At 36.5% G+C, this 14,156-nt stretch overlaps 1 protein-coding gene across 1 annotated transcript; it reads left to right on the forward strand.

Moving 5' to 3' along the window:
• Positions 1 to 830: 830 nt before the first annotated feature.
• LOC103930150 lies at positions 831 to 1,689 on the forward strand (the record flags this gene model as incomplete). The annotated part of the gene is made up of 4 exons (XM_018643222.2): positions 831 to 872; positions 1,000 to 1,050; positions 1,123 to 1,171; positions 1,293 to 1,689. Coding segments are annotated over 4 exons (261 nt in total), but the record flags the coding sequence as incomplete, so codon positions are not given.
• Between the last annotated feature and the right edge of the window lie 12,467 nt (positions 1,690 to 14,156).

Consider the following 14,156-nt stretch of genomic DNA (forward strand, 5'->3'; position numbering starts at 1 on the left):
ATCGCTGAGGCTCTATTTGTATGTCTCCAGGTCTGGATGGTCTTCGTGATTGGACAAACAATGTCTGGATGATCTTCGTGATTGGACAAACAATGTCCAACCCGGCATCCCGATCTATGTTCCCCAGCGTGATTTTGAGGTCCGAGCATCTTCCTTTCTTGCATTCCATTGAATGATGGGTAATATACTGATGCTTTCTTTAATCGTGTCTTCATAGCTATTTAATGTGCACCTTTCTTACACATGTGTATGAAACTGCGACAGTTATTGGCAGGTAATGAAAAAGACTCATTATTATTTGGTGGATACAAGTGTGGTTCCTGCTAGTGCTGCAGTCTCAGAGTTGCAATTTAAATATCATACATGAGGATCCATTTGTAGTACAAGATTTGAAGGTCAGAATTTATATCAACTTGGTTTATATCGACTTGAGATTTTCTTAATTCATGCTTTTAACGTAGGAATTGATTGACTTAAGACATGTAAGAGGAGTGAAACAATGTATGTCTTGACCAATGTAGGAAGCAGTTGAAATTTAACAGGAAAGTTTTAGTAGAAAATATTGTCTCTCAATGAATCTATTGTATGACTTGCCACTCTTACCAACTTTTTATTTTCAATGCTGTGTGGCATGGTCAGGGTTATCGCTCCTTTGGATATCGTTTTGGTAATGTTTGTTATATTAGGTAGAGCTTCTATTCCCGCAAATGCAGGTCCCAGATAACTGTCATTTTTATGCTTGTACTATCATATTTTATGTAGTGTTTCAATAGATAGCTAAATTGCTAATCATTAGTTTACATTTACAGTGAAGGTGGCGACATAGCTGAAGAAACTTATCCACTTCTGAAAGACTGCGAGCTCCTATTCTGGTGCCTATCCCTCTCTTTCACAACATGCACCCACACATTCATTGGTTATTTATAGACCCAACTTTTACACAAATGCATGACAACTCTTCTTTTCTGACTGGGCTGATAAGTTGAATAATTTCTTCAGGATGCTTTACGGCCAGATCGGTCTTCTTCCACACATTTTGGACTCCCAAGGGTAAGCTATTCTGTGCCTTAGTGTAATGATCCATCTTCAATAAGCCTTAAGATTTATCTACTTCCTTTTCAGGCTTTGGAGGAAGTGCGGAAAATCCAACCAAGAAAAACTTTGTTCACTGGTATGTGTTTGCCTTATTTTGTTCAAGATCAGTTATTAGTTGTTACTGTTATAATGACTACCGTGGCAGCCTATATAGAAATTAAAAATTCTGCTTCTTTTCGTTGTTTGCACCGATGAAGGTATGATGCATCTGATGGATCATGAAAAGGTGAACGATTATCTTTCAAAATTGAAGGAAACAGAGGGTCTTGATGTACAACTGAGCTATGATGGACTTCGTGTACCAGTAACGTTCTAGCCGCAAAATGACATCACATTTGCATATTGTTTTCAATTTCTAGTTGATCTTTCATGAGCCCTGCATTATCAATTTCAATTGCCACTCATTCTACCGAACTTTTTCTGTGGTTATATCTTGCAATCATCTTGATTTTCCCTGATGCCATTCACCTAAAAAGAGTAGTGACATACATGTTACCATTGCCATTTTCATTTTATACTACTGTATGATGTAGTGCTATTTTGATGTTGCTTTAGTGCCTATGAAATTTCGGAAATTGGCTGAAACGATGAAAATACTAATCCGATAGTTGAAATTATCACCTTATTAGATTTTATTTTGTCAGCAGTATCATCAGGTTGATAATGTCACCAATATTAGATAAGTATGTTGTCGTTACTTAATTTTGATCATTTCAACAATTGGGATTCGTAAAATTCCCCATAGGTAATTTTCCAGAGAAGTTTTGAAATTGCGTGGATCATTACCAAGTGAGAACCTCGTATTTTTGCAGTTTTCGTTTTCAAAGTGCTCAGCATAAATTAATAAAAGGGAGTCATTGCAAATTTCAATGATCAGCATGCGTATGGAAACTGAAACCTTCAAAGTTTATACTAAATTCTAATGGCTTCGTGATCAACCAATCAACGACAATTCTACAAAGATTTTGAACACATATTTGGTTGGTTTCAACATGTTAGGTACCAAAAGGATGGAGCAAGTTGTCTATTGCCCGAAAGTTGGGAAATATTTTTGTCTATCACGAACGCGACTTGATACATTAGGTGTTGTAATATAAGTGGTTGGAAGGTTTTTTCTTTTTTCAAGTATCCAACCATTAATACTACACGACATTAGGTGTACCGGATCGTATTTCTAAGATGCTAAAAAATTTCTCAATGGTTAGGTTACTCATGCGTCGCGGGGTTAGACCGTCTCTTAGTGTAAACGGTAGAATATGACTTGTACTAAGAAGACTCACAAATGGTTTACCGTGGTCCTTTTTTTCACGTGTGTTTGAAGCACACTGAAAGAAGACTCGTGCAACAATTAATAGGGTGCCTAATGTGAAAGGAATTTGTGCTACATGATTCTCCTACGATTCATCATATGTATGTGTATAGTCCCATGATGTGCATAAACTGCGAGATTTATCTCCTTTCCTCTCTGGTGTACATTAACTTCAGAATTGCTCGAGCATGCCAAGTAATTTAGATTAGAATTTATATATCTTCTTATCCAAAAAAAATGTAATTTTTGTTGGACTTTGGTATTTTATCATTTTAATTTTCTATATCAATATAGAAACAAAGATATAAAAAAACACTAACAAAACACTAGCAACCTTTGTAAATTGTGAATTATATCATGAAATTATTATGAGCCGTCAATTATAAAACGTATGAGGGGATGAATAATATGTATATAATAATCAAGGTTTTGGATGTCAAGTAGGTAACATATCAATTAGGATCACTTGTAGGAAAAAACAGCTTGCACGACGAAACTTTATGCGACAAAGACAAATTTGTGGTTTAAATCATGTTCGTGTGACTAAAATAGGATATGTCGCACAAATAATAACATCTTTACGCGACGGAGGAATTTCTTTGCTCGACAAACAAAACCCTTTGTTGCGCAAAAGGGAACAAAAAAGACGGGTATGATGCGTTTTTCATGCCAACAACTTGCACGACGAATCTATCGTCGCGCAAAGCACTTTAAAGAAGGTAAATTGAACGTTTGATCCAATGTAATTACTGCATACGCGCAAAGGACCCAGGAGTCTCTAAAAGCACACATTCTGCCTCCCTTTTCCTCACAGTGGTTTCTCAAAATTCTTAAAATTGTGTAGTAGAGGTGCATGGAGGGTTGCTCTTGCTTTTTTCATCCTTGACAAATTCACAATAATCTACTACACGCCGGGACCTACCATTTCCAATATCGTTTTCTGTGCGGCCTAAAGTACACAACCCCGTGAACTCCCAGTGCATGGGTGCGGACCAGGATCCTCTCCTAATCTAAGGATGAGGATCCTCATGATTAAAGAATGTGGCCCGTTGGATGAAAATTCAACGGCTATAAACAGGAAGTTCCTTTAAAGTTATAATAATTATAACCGTTAGATTTTTATCCAACGGTCCATATCTTTGATCATGAGGATCTTCATCCTTATATTAGGAGAGGATGCTGACCCATGGGTGCGACATTTGATTATTCACTCTCCCTCCCTCTGTACTTGCTTCTCATTTGGGGCAGAAGAAGGGATATTCTCACTTGATATCATACAACCCAAGAGACGGTCCAATCAGCGTTTGGGAAGAGAGGGTCCAAACGACATGAACTAAGGCTGCGCATGATTCACACTATCGAAAAATGTTTACATACGTTCCTGCGTGTGTGTATAGAGGGTCAAGATTCGGGAATATACGCTTTTGACACACATTTAACACATATTTTTGTAGAGTTTATTTTATAAAGTATTTTAACAATTTAAATCGTTTATTTTTTCTGTTTTATCTCAAAGATCATGTTTACTAAAAATTACCAAATAAAAAGCCATATGACTGTTGGATTAAATTTAGTCTATGTAAAATCATATTCGTCCATTTTCTTCACAACAAATGAATGTCTTAATGGTTTTGAATTTGTTTATTTTTTTTACACGAATGATCCATGAGAAATGTACTAAATAATATAGACTATTTAAATCATTGAAATAAATTACAAAATGAATATATACTACAAAATTAGTGTCGAAATACAAGTCAATAGTGTGTACCCTGAATTCTAACTCATATATGATATATATTATATACATACACAGTACACTACAGTTGACTACAGCATTACCAGTGTTTTTCTTTTTATTTGTGGATGAGGATGAAATAAGACACAAAAATTGATTGATATGTTCCAATAACGGATAAGGAGAGAAGCCTACGAAAGTAAGATAACATCGATATGATGCCTTTCCAAATGTTAAATCAATAGGTTGTCTTCAAAACTAAAGAAAGCTTGAACTAGCTACCTAGAGTTAGGCTTGCAAACTGCAATTTGTCGATTGAGAGAAAAATATCTCCACCATTACGTAGGGCTTAAGGACACATCTTACCTAGCACCCATAATTTCCAAAGAGTTTCTTTTATCTTTTCGTTTTTGTCACGAACCCTAGATTTACGAAACATATGATTTGCTTTCTGATATTGTATAAATGCAACATATAACGTGACTTGTTGATCATGCGATGAAGTTACGTGACAAATATTGAAGAAAATAGTAGAAGGAGAGGAGTTGGGAGCATTTGATTCACATGACCACAATGAGGTTAAATCCCCCTCTCTATTTCGACCCCAAAAGAAAACCAAACAAAAATAAAGACTCATGTTACATCCTTTTGCAAGTAATTAAGGACGTGCATAAAATATTGTAAATGCATGGGGCATAAAATATTGCATGTGTATTAAGAAATATTAATGTTTATCCAATAAGTATAGTGATAGGTATAGACTCTCAAGATAACATATATAAAATGATAAATACACATTTTTTTAATATACAATTTGATAATTAAAAATAAGGAGTGGTATGTGAAAGGCTTAAAAATAGTGTGTAAAAATCAACTCCCATAACATACAAGTCAAGGAATTAATATTTGAGTTAGACAAGAGTAAAGCATGCGTATGCAAGTTTTGTTGTATACAAAAAGGATAATATTAGGGAGATCAACTGATTAGACCAAGTTTTTAAACCTTATAGCATGTTTGTTGATGATTGAATTAACGTGCTTATTTTTTATTGATGACGCATCATATGATTTACAAATTTGGTTAAAAATTCGATTTAACTGGTAGTACTCTTACATACAGAAATGGCAATCATCATGAATTGTCAATTCATAGCGTTAAAACATTTGGCAAAAGTGTCCAAGAATTGTCTCACTCCATAGCTTGATGTGCTTTATGTGCTTTGCCATGTGGTGCAATTGCGTACTGGATGCAGGGTGTATGGTGCATACACACACAGAGACATGTGATCGATGGGTATAAGTGATATAATACAAGTAGTCACATCGTGGAGGAGAGTAAAAGTTAAAACCTTCGAATATACAGGTTTCGTGCAGTTGTATATATTGTTGGTTTTGAACATATAATATGAAGTATCTTTTGTAACATAGAAAATTCACAGAAGAACCATGCATGTTAAAGAGAGGTCGGTCAAAAAATGACTCTTTACTCAAATAGTAGATTCACATTTTTTATTTATTTATTTTATCATAAAAGGGAATCAGCCCCTTACGTTTTTAAAATTAATGAAGAAGAAAAAGGTAGTACAAAGACCCGCCGCCGGGGGGAGTGGGGAGAGATAAAAACCAAACCTCGGAAAAGCAACTATGGAAACAAAATCATAAAAACTGATAATTAGTGAATCCTGAAAAATCCCTAGAATAAGATGTAGACGCAAAGGAAGGAACACTGATCCCATCAATGAGAGCCAACATCAACCCCATAATTAGCTAAGGAATCAACAACATGATTGCCCTCTAGAAAAATAAAATGGTAGATTCACGTAACTTTCCAAGAAACTATAATTTCTAAGGTAGTTAGAGAAGTGAAATTAAGGGCTAATAAAGTAAAATTAATAAGAGCTAAATGTAGAAACTCTAAGTTAGAACCATACATGTCAAAGGAGTCCGTAAAATAATGAAATGAGGGAAGTGAAATTAAGAGTTAGCTAGAGAACTAAAATTAAGAGTCAAACGACATTCTACTCTTTTATGTTTTCGGTGAATTTTTAGTAAGGCTATTGAAATCGTTATAATTTGTGTCTTCTATCTGTTTAACTGTAGGATCCTCGTTAAATCGTTGCTGTGGAAAATGTAGGACCTATTCCTAGGATGCCTAGAAGCCACGCAACAGTAGTACTCTCTGTAATTGTTTATCATTTTGGAATGTGAAGAATTGGGCTAGAGAATCAAAACCTGATGATGAAATATGAGAAACTTGAAACCTCATATCTATTATGAAAACTACTACAATTAAGGGTCACTAATTATGTTAGCTCAAGGTAACAAGATGCTTACAAGAGAGAGATACAAGTCTAGGGCGGGCTCTGTAAGAAGGCAAAATTGCGACCTCCCACGTACCTACCTACCGCTGACTAGATTTATAAGTCCATATAGGCTTGCCGACCTTAATTTGATATGATAACTATTTGCAATAAAATTCTAAATATGTCCAACTCATATGGGATGTGATATTTTGTATGGTTCTAGTTTAGTGCTCATTTGGCTGGCGTGTGAAACCTTTCGGCTCACACATTTGTTCAATCTTAAGAATAAATATTATGAGAGATTTTTCGACGGTGTTATTCTTCAACTAATATTATAACATGTGTATTGTTTTAAAAAAAAATTCTAAAAATTGGACATATTACCTGAATTTGTCATTCACTTATGTTATAACATTAAGTGACACAACACGCGATAAGTATTCCACGTACACATAAATTTTCTCAAAATACTATGTAAAGTATGAACATCAAAATATACACACATATTATATAGCTCATATACAAACTTCATTCTTATTACATTCAAAAATCAAATCCAAGATGTACCCTTTTATTGAGATGTGAATCCACATCGGCAATTAAAGAGTGTGTTTGGATGAGGGGCTTTGAAGTTCCATGAAGCTGAGGCTATGCACTACAAAAGATTATGTTGGGGAACTTTGAAAATGACTTGATGCTATATACATTTGAGAGAGAACTTATAAATAAGGTGTCATTTTGAAATCTCTTTGCTAAGTGTCTTTGTAGTGCATTTGTAATGCTCTACAGTAACTTTGTAGTGTCTGAATTGTTCATTGGTAGTCTTCTTATAGTATAGTTTCTATGGTATTTATTGGAAGTATTCAAAGACCTCTAGGTAATTAGGGTTGCTGGGTAATTAGGGTTCTGTCAACTACAAGCTATTTTACCCCTAGGTATTGCGTTGGGTCTCTAGGTGGTTAATAGCTTGTTGTACTTTTCTTGTAATTAGGTATACATGTATAGTGGTTTATATAGTCAAGGCGTCAATCAAGGAGGTGATCAATATGTTGACCATGCCTCCTCTTATATATGTTGTATCTCTGAGATAGTTTTCTCCATGAATGAAATACAAACTCACAATTAGAAAAGCATTATGATATCAGAGCAGGAGTAATATCCTGCCTCTGCAATACTACTGTTTGTTCATCTTCAACCTTTCAAAATGGCTGAAGACAACCTTTTTGGGTTTGAGCTAGAAAGCTCTCATGTAATCTCTCCCTTATACCAACCATGAAATGGATGTAAATCCAAATCAAAGATTAAGTTCAGTACTCTTGAATGAGTTCAATTACTTACCATGATCAAGAGCTGTCCCTCTTGCCCTCTGTGGAAGATCGAAGCTATGGTTCTAAATGGAAGTGTCGAAGAACTTGAGATTTCAACTCCCAACTATGAAGCTTGGCTCAGTAAAGACTAGTTGGTTATGTCTTGGCTCCTCAACTCTATAGAGTGGAAGTTGGCTGAGATTTTCTGCTAGTCCGAGTCAGCTTTTCAACTATGTAATGTCGTCAAGGAAATGTATGGGAACTAGACTAATGCAGCATGTGTGTTTCTGTTGAAGAAGGATATTGCAAACTTTTGATAGGATGGGAAGCCATTTGTTCAACTTCTTGGGAGCATGAAAGGTATGTGGAATGAGTTAGAAGTCTACCACCCACACACAACATATGCTTGATCCTTTTAAGAAGAGCTGAGGAAGATAGGATTTTCGAACTCTTATCCAGTTTAGGCTCTGAATATGAGGATCTCCGCAGCCATATTCTCATGAACCCTGAACTTCACTCATTTGTGAGTGTTTGTGCAACAATCCAACGAGAAGACGGACAACTCGTCCCTAGTTCTATGATTTTATAAATTTTTAAAAAATGTAAATTGAGGAAAATGCCCTAGAGGCAAGGTTATTGACTTCCGTTGACCTTCATTTCATGACACGTACGAGCTACTATTTACCGTGTTCTCGAAGTACTCGATGGTAAGAACGCATAGGCGAAAGCCGGTTGCGAATTGGGATTGTAACGGAAAAGTTACGGACATTTGGAATCATTTTATTACATTTTAGATTAGAAATTAATAAACTCCTGCCTTGTGGGAAAGAGGCCCAATTAGATTGTTGTTGAGTGACCAATCAAAAATTGAGGGGGAAAAGTAAGAACCAATCAGGAGATGAGAAAGAGAAGAAACTCCCTAGCCTCCCATTCGACCTGTACACCTAACCCGTTTGACCCGGTGTAATTCCGGTCAACTTCCACCATTTTTCAGGCGAAATTCATCCATCCATCACTTGCAATCTCTTCCTCAACCTCCCCTCTACCATTTCTGCCCAAGATTGAAAGGTTTCTGGTTTAAAACTGGGAAGAATAGTGCCAGAGAACCCGGGAGTGGTAAACGGCAATTCTGCTATTCCAGCAAGTTGCACCACCCACCATCACCCTTAATCAACTCCCCTTGAGCCCAGGAGCAAACCCCAAACAACCTTGAAGGTGGCGGAGCACTGGAGAAGGCGAATCAAACACACTCATTTCTAGGGTTTTTGACAGGTGCAAGACAATCTAGGGCCTTTCCTAGACAAATTGGACTTAGCCACAAGTATAAAATTTTCTCTACTCATTGAGATCTTCATTCCTATAAAATTTGGGAATGTTTGAAATTGTTCAATTTTTTGGCGAGTCGGGGCAGCCGACCGCCACGTGCGGCGACGAGTGGCCAGTGGGCCGACACTTCCTTTTTGAGTTAAATTTGATGTTCTGATGTCAATTGGATAACCGTTTGCTATAGTTTTATAGTTTGAACCTACTAGTATGGAATACTACGTCACTTGACCATTTTATGATTCAATGATCCGACCATTAGATTGTTACCAAACTTTAATGAGTTATAGTATGTAATATTTGAGGACATTAGGAACTTATGGATCTAGAATCCGATGTACAGATATTCTCGAATTGGATTGGTAAGTTGGTAAAATAAAACGTTGACCGCCACTTAAATTGTGATTGGCGGAGATCTGACCATCGGATGATGGTAAGATTTTAGTATGTTGTTTTAGAAGCATAATGGGGATCTTTGGAAGTTACAGATCAGAAATCCGAGATGCGAATCTTCCGGATCGAGTTACGTAGGGTTGTGGACCCTACCTTCGACCTTTGACTGATGGTTGACTTTTGGTCAATGGGTTTCAAATCATTCCAGAACGTCCTTGGGGATGTGCTTTATGTAAGTTACGTGTTTTATCAATAAGAATTTTGAGATGTGATTTGATATTTGTTCTAAGCGATGATCGTTCGTGACGCCTCGATATTTGTGCTAGGAAGTTGTAGTACGGACTTCAGGTAGTAGGTCTTTTCCTTTTTATAGTGTGTGTATATGTGTGTGTGTGTGTGTGTGTGTGTGTGTGTGTGTGTGTGTGTGTGTGTGTGTGTGTTTATATATATATATATATATATATATATATATAATTGATAGTTTCCATTTATGCATTTGAAAAAGAATTTCTTACGTATGCCTAGATTAGACTAAAGTTTATAAGAATTAGCGAAATGACGAAATTTATGAAATATGCTACATCCTACGGGAAGTACATGTAGGCTTATAATCTTTGATGCCATAATTATACCTACGACTATGAATGTTAGTATGTTGATTAGAATTATCAAATCACTGTGGAAGGACTATATTTGTGTTATCTGTTCATTATTTGGTGCACCCGGTGTTAGTGCTCGCCCAGGGCCAAGGCTAGTCTTTTATGTGTATGTTCACATCCACACCGCACGCTCGCCTTGGATCCAAGTAGGTGTCAGTCCTGTCGTACAGGTTGTAATATGCAACTCCGATTTGTATGTGACCACGAATAGAGCCAGTCTTCACATGATTGTAGCACTAGAGTGTATATTATGATTACACCTTCATGTCAGAATACCTCTGCATGAACTCGTGTGTCAGCATGTGTCGATGAACACTCGATATAATGTGTTGCTTATGTGAGATTTTGTGATTTTGGATGTCATGCCCTTAGTTACAAGATATTGTGCCGTAATGAATTTTTGAGATTTTGCAGACTACTGCAAGTATTTTTATACTATACGTACTAAAATATTTTGGAAACTATACTTGTTTTACAGTGAGGGGTTACAATGTTTTCAGAAAGGTTTTTATTCAACTTTATTTTCAGGCGCACTCACCCTTATTTTTTGCCCCTCCAGGTTTTAGTAGCTGAGCTTTCGTGTTGATGAAGATTCTTGGAAAATCTTGATATTGGGATCACCTTCTTTGGTACAATTCTCATTCTACCTTACTTTACTTATGCTCTAACATCACGTGTGAAATAGGTTCATTCCCGCTCACAAGCGCACTGTTAAAATTACACACTTTTAGGTTTAAATTTATACACATTTTCCACATCACTACACTTTATGGCTTTGTCATCTTCCAGGTGTCAGCTAGCACAGCTTGATTCGAAGTCCAAGTGGGCATTCCAGGTCGGGGTGTGTTAGAAGAAGTAAAAAGCAAAGTCATGAATGTTGATACAAAGCCAAATGTTTCAGAAGTAAGAGCTTATTCTCCAACAAGATGAAGTATAAAGGGAAGAACCCAAATCTCAAGTGTCAACATTGCAATGCCACTGGACATGTGAAGGAATGTTGTTGGATCTTACATCCAGAGCTTAAGCCAGATTTTATGAAGAATGACAAGTTTTTCCAAAGAAAGCCTCAATACTTAAATACAAGGCCAACCATGACATGACTTCAACTTCCCCAACTCAAAGCTCAGAGGCACTCATGAACTACACCTCCAATCCCACCGATCTCATAAATGAGTTTGTTGCGTACATTCAAAGGAAGAAAGAAGTCCCTAGAAGGGATGAAGTTCGTGACATTGGAGAAGGAAATTCGACGACATTACTAAGGAAGTTTGTAGGTTTTTTGGCTGACACCCAAAACCTCAACCAGGAAGATGTGCAAGGTATTCTGATTGCCTTAAAAAATGCTCTAAATATTAAACGAATGCATGATTGATAGGTCATACATTCTGGTGTCACATACCACATGACTAATCAAGCATCTAGACTACTTGACTTTGAGAGATTTCCAAACCCTTCTCATGCTTCTATTGCTCTTGGTGAGGGAGCTATGGTACTAGAAAAGGGAAAATAAACCTAGTGTTAGATAAAGTTGAATCTATGGCCTTGTATTCCCATCTTTTCCTTTTCAATTGCCTTATGTTGGAAAAATGACAAACTCGTTGAATTGTTTAGCTATCTTCTCCCCTTACAATGTAATTTTTCAAGATTGTGTCACCAAGAAGATTGGTGAGGGGTTTTACCTATAAGGGGTTTTACCTAGATGGTCTTTATTACATATCAAAGGAGTTTCTTTCTCCCAAAGGATTTCAAGTCAAGCCTAGCCTAGCTCAAGACAAACACCTGTAGCATCAAAGATTAGCTCACCCATCCGATCCTATTTTGTCAAGTTTGTTTCTAAACTTATGTAAGGAAGTGACTCAATGTGATACTTGTCACTTGTTCAAGTCCACTAGGTTACCTTTTAGTCTTTCTTCAACTAGGACTACGGAAGCTTTTGAAGTTGTACACTCGGATGTATAGGGACCATTTTTTGAGTCATTTGATGATTATAAGTATTTTGTGATGTTTATTGATGATTCTCTCAAGTCACTTAGTTGTACCTTTTGAAGTCTAAGAGTGAAGTAATGGAAGTGTTCAAAGACTTTCATAACCTTGTTAAAAATCACTTTACATCTCAATTTAAAACCCTAAGGTCTGATAATGGTACATAATATGTCATATAACATGAAACAATATTTGAGCATGCATGGTATCATGCATCAAACAAGTTGTGTGGGCACTCCACAGTAAAATGGCATAGTTGAGAGAAAGAATCGTGATTTGCTTGAGAACACACCAGCCTTAATGTTACAAATGCATGTTCCCAAAAGATTTTGGTCCCAAGGAGTAATGACTACATCATACCTCATCAATAGGTTACCAAGTAGGGTGTTGAATTTCAAATCTCCAATGGAGATATTAAAATAAAGGGAAATTTGGAGATATTAAAATGAAGGGAATTTAGTTTATCTCATCTTAAAATATTTGGATACACATGCTTTGTACACATACAACCTCTTCATAGGGACAAATTGGATCTAAGAGCTAACAAGTGTATTTTCCTTGGCTATTCCTCAACGTATAAGGGTTATAAGTGTTACAAGCCTGAGTCGAGAAGAGTTTTTGTGTCAAAGGATGTTCAATTTGACGAGATTAATCATTTTTATAGCAAGCAATCCGATGCTACAACTCAGGGGGAGCAATTCTTTGTTTTTTTTTCCCTTTACCTAGGGTTGAAGTGTTACCATCTGAGACACAATTAGTTGAAGCTCTTTCCTTTGTTGATAATGATACTATCATCAGTGGCAACAACATTGAAACTGCAAACAATGATGAGGAAGACACTTCACATCATGTAGAGCAAGAAATTATGGAAAGTTCACCAATTCTAGTCAAACGCAACCCCATGCATGACAGGCATCCTGCTACAAGACTCAAAGATTATGTAACTTTCACTGCAAGGCATCCAATCACTGAGCTAATGTCGTACCAAAAGATCTTTCCCACATATGCAACATTTTTAAACACCATCACCAATCATTGTGAGCCTCAAAGTTTCCAAATTCACAAGGTGTGTGGCAAGCTACCATGAGAGAAGAACATGAAGATTTTACCAATCACAAAACATGGAGCGTTGTTAAACTACCAACAGGAAAAAAGATACTTGATAGTAAATGGATATACAAATTCAAGTTTCATTTTGATGGATCCATTGAGAGACACAAAGCCAGGTCAGTGGCTCAGGAATTCACCCAAACCTATGCATTGGATTACAAGGAAACTTTTGCATCTATTGCACAAAATGAATACAGTAAGGGTGCTATTGCCTGTGGTTGTCAACAAAGGATGGTCCATGTATCAAATGGATATGAGAAAGCATTCTTGCATGGTGATTTAGAAGAAGACATATATATGAAGCTTCCACCATGACACCCTCAAAATAATGAAGCTAACTTGGTTTGTAGGTTACATAAATTGATTTATAGGCTAAAGCAATCTCCTAGGGCTTGGTATGCCAAGCTCATTTCAGTGTTTGAAGCGACTGGGTTCAAAAGAAGCAATGCAGATTCATCTCTGTTTGTTCGAACTGGGTCTTTTGTGAAGCTGGTATTGTTGATTTATGTTGATGATTTAATTATCATAGGTGACAATGGTGAAGAAATCACTAATCTCAAGCACTCTCTTCAACAAAAGTTTGCAATCAAAGACTTTGGTGTGCTAAAATATTTTTTTGGGATATAAATGGCTACATCAACCAAGGGGCTGTTTTTAAACCAAAGAAAATATGTTTTGGATGTTTTAAAGGAATCCAATATGAATGATGCCAAACCTGTGCATACTCCCCTTAATAGCAAGCTCAAACTTAGCTTAGAGGGCATGCTTCTTCCCAACGTGAGTTATTATCAAAGGTTAGTGAGCAAGTTAATTTACCTAACTATCATCAGACCTAATATCATATTTTCTGTTAGTATTGCAAGTCAATTCAAGCATTACCCTACAATGGAGCACATTAATCTTATTAAGAGGATTCTACGATACCTCAAAGGGTAT

The sequence above is a fragment of a genome, unplaced genomic scaffold (genome assembly GCF_019419815.1).
Source record: "Pyrus x bretschneideri cultivar Hongxiangsu unplaced genomic scaffold, Pyrus_bretschneideri_v1 Contig92, whole genome shotgun sequence".
NCBI classification, from domain to species: Eukaryota; Viridiplantae; Streptophyta; class Magnoliopsida; order Rosales; family Rosaceae; genus Pyrus; species Pyrus x bretschneideri.